The 3,640-nt window shown below is 44.2% G+C and overlaps 1 protein-coding gene across 1 annotated transcript; it reads right to left on the bottom strand.

Annotated features, from left to right (window-relative positions):
- Nucleotides 1-696: 696 nt before the first annotated feature.
- LOC136146692 (Golgi phosphoprotein 3-like) lies at nucleotides 697-1,232 on the bottom strand. The gene has a single exon (XM_065905716.1). It carries the CDS (start codon nucleotides 1,113-1,115, stop codon nucleotides 813-815), a length of 303 nt encoding a protein of 100 aa, XP_065761788.1. The 5' UTR covers nucleotides 1,116-1,232; the 3' UTR covers nucleotides 697-812.
- Nucleotides 1,233-3,640: the final 2,408 nt, after the last annotated feature.

Raw genomic sequence — 3,640 nt, 5'->3', positions numbered from 1 at the left:
CCCTGGTTCGAATCCTGGGTCTGGAAGATCCGCTGAAGAAAGGATAGACTAGCCACTCCCGTATTCTTGGGCTTCCCTGGTGGCTCAGCTGGTAAAGAATCTGCCTCCAATGCAGGAGACCAGGGTTTGATCCCTGGGAAGAGAAAGGCTACCCTCTCCAGTATTCTGGCCTGGAGAATTCCATGGACTGTATAGTCCTTGGGGTCGCAAGAAGTCAGACACTACTGAGCGACCTTCACTTTCAGTTTCACTTTATTAACATATACACACTATTACATATAAAATAATCCACCAGGACCTACTGTATAACACAGGGAACTATATTTAGCATTTTACAATAACATATAAGAAAAAAGAATCTGAAAATAACATATATGTGCAACTGAATCACTTTGTTGCACACCTGAAACTAACACAACACTGTAAGTCAACTGTACTTTAATTTTTAAAAATTTGCAAAAAAAACCCCCCCAAACCCAAAAAGCAACAACAAAACATTGGAGGTAGTTTGAAAGTAAACACAACAAAAATCCAAAACTTGTTACAGTAAGAATAGCAACTCTCTTGAACTCAAGAAGGAATGAAATGCCAAAAGGCAGTAAAACTTTCTGTCTTCTAAACCTGAACAGAAAGTTCTCTCATACCCACAGCTTCTTGCATGCACACACCCACAACAGGAAAAGCCACCCACCATTTCATGAAACAGAAGCCAGTTACAGTATGGGAAGTACAAACTGCAGAAAACCAGAAGTCCGAGAAGAAAAACGACTGGTTCCCGAGAGAGAAAGGGGGACGCGTGGCTCGGGGCAGGGTCACTTGGTGAAGGCCGCCACCACCGCCCACAGCACCTCGTTGGTCCCGGCCTTCAGGCACTCCACCTCAGGGTCCAAGTCCAGGAGCTGCCGCACCCGCTTGGTGGCTACATCGTACTGCTCGTCCAGCAGGGGCGCGAACGCGTTCTCCAGGACGTCGGAGGCGTGGGCCAGGTAGATGAGGGCCAGCAGGCGCTTGTCCATGCGGTGAGGGTCGTTCACCCACTTGTCGAGGACGGCTTCCTGCACCCTCTTGATGAGGCGCTGCTTAATGTTGCTGTTGGTGAGGGGGTGCGTCGTCATGTCAAAGAGGAGGAAGTTCTGTTTCTCTGTGGTCAGCACGCCCTTTTCTACCAGGTTTTTAGCTAATCGTTCCCGCACGTTTCTTAACTGATAATGCAATTTTAATGGATTCCACGTCTCACCTATACAAAAGAGTTCGAAACCTAGAGAAGAATTTCAGCTATTATTTTCTTCGTACTTGTAAGGCGTGCGTGTGCTCAGCCTCTCAATCGTGTCCGACTCTTTGTGAGCCCATGGACTGTAGCCCACCAGGCTCCTCTGTCCATGGGATTATCCCAGGAAGAATATTGGACTGCGTTGCCATAGGGATAGCAAAATATGTTCATTGTAGCTGGTTTGCTTCCAGAGAAATAGAAGATAAGAAGTGTTCTAGGACAGTCTGTGTTTCCAGAAAGCAAATTTCTTGTGGGATAGGAATCATATTTTATTAATCTCTGTGGCTTGGTACCAGGTTTACTTCCTGGAACATAGTACTTGCTCAAAAAATATTTGAAAAGGAGAATGAATGAAGTATTCAAATACATGAATTGGAACAGATTGCTAGTAGTTTTGGTTGATATGAGTCAAATTGTAAAATGGTAATTTCTGGTACCTTTCTGTCAGCATAGCGGTGTCAATAAATACCCAAAGTATAAATGAGAGATTAATTTACTTTTAATTTAAAAGAATTTTGGCTGTTATGCATCTTCACTGTGGCACATGGGGTTCGCTAGTGCAGCGCTTGGCTCCTCTGTAGTTGTGGCATGCAGGCTCAGTAGTTGTAGCATGAAGGCTTAGTTGCCCCATAGCATGTGGAATCTTAGTTCTCCGACCAGGGATCAAACCCATGTCCCCTGCATTGGAAGGCAGATTCTTAACCAATGGACCACCAGGGAAGTTCCCTAATAAATTTAATAAAGTTTTAAAAGGAATACTTTTAACATCTATAGAAAAGTTGCAAAGATAGTAAAAGAATTCCCACATGTCCCACTGCTGTTTCCCCATTAATATAGTTCGTACATTTGTCACAATTAGTGAACATTGCTACATAAATATTGAGCAACTAACACTTTCTACTTTTTTCTACACTACCTAGTGGTTTCCCTGGTGGCTCAGACGGTAAAGAATCCACCTGCAATGCAGGACACCCAGGTTCGATCCCTGGTTTGGGAAGATCCTCTGGAGAAGGAAATGACAACCCACTCCATTATTTCTGCTTGGAGAATTCTATGGACAGAAGAGCCTGGTGGGCTACATACAGTCCATGGAGTCTTAAAGAGTCAGATATGATGGAGCAACTAACACACACAAAGTCCATACACTATTCAGATTTCCTTGGATTTTGCCCGATGCTCTTTTTTTGTTGTTGTTATTCCAGGATCCTACCCAGGTTACTATATTACCTTTATTTGTCATATTATCTTAGGTTTCTCCTAGTAATGACAGTTCTCCAGTCTTTTCTTGCTTTTGATGACTTTGACAGTTTTGAAAAGTAGCGTGTGCATGCTCAATCACGTCAGTCCAACTCTTTACAACTCCACAGCCTGCCAGGCTTCTCTGCCATGGGATTCTCTAGGCAAAAATACTGGAGTGGGTTGCCATGCCCTCCTCCAGGGGATCTTCTCGACCCAGGGATCAAACCTTTAGCTTCTGCAGCTCCTGCACTGCAGGCGGATTCTTTACCACTGAGCCACTGGGGAAGCCCCTTGAGAAGTAGTGGTCAGGTACTTTGTAGATTGTCCCTTGATTGGGATTTATCTGATGTTCTCATGATTAGACTGAGGTTACAGGTTTGGGGGAGTGGGACCACGAAGGGTAAATACTATCTGCATGACTCATCACTGTTGATGTAGACCTTGATCATCTGGCTGTGGGAGGGTTTATCAGGTGTCTCCACTATAAAGCCCTTCCTCCCTCACCCCTGCTTCCTGCTCTGTGCTCTTGGACAGAAGTTGCTATGTGTAGCACAGTTAAGGAGTGGAGGCTTATGCAGCACTTCCTTGAGGGTGAGGTATTTTCATAAATTATTTGGAATTCGAAGTTGCATTTTTCATGAAAGAATTAAATTGTGATTCTCATTAAAGATGGCTGGTTGAATAAATACTGTCTTCCCAATGAAAATGCTATGAAAATGAGAGTAAAAGGATTTTTATAGAAGCATAAATCCATGATGAAAATAGGAAAGAACACAATAGCAGTAAAATGCTGGATACTGCAAAGAAGATGGAAAAGTGGTAGATGGATTAGCGGGTCCTAGAAAGTTAATCCTAAACTTGCAGTGGGTGAAGCTGGGAGGTATCCTGCTTTATAGAGCAGAACCCTGGAGCCTCAGAAATTGGCACCAGATAACTGTGGGAATGGCAGTGGGGCGGGGGGGGGGGGGGGGCTGCAGATAATGGTAGGGCTAAAAATAGAGAGACTATTTGAAAGTCTATTTGAAAAGCATCTCCAGATCTCCTCCTCTACTCTGGGAGCTGCCCCAGTAAAAGATACTAAAACAGAGGGTCTCTGGACTCAGGGACACAAGGCACAATTTGAAAGAGGCA

Source organism: Muntiacus reevesi, chromosome 14, assembly GCF_963930625.1.
Source record: "Muntiacus reevesi chromosome 14, mMunRee1.1, whole genome shotgun sequence".
Taxonomy (NCBI): Eukaryota; Metazoa; Chordata; class Mammalia; order Artiodactyla; family Cervidae; genus Muntiacus; species Muntiacus reevesi.
This window is presented reverse-complemented; position numbering and strand designations above follow the sequence as displayed.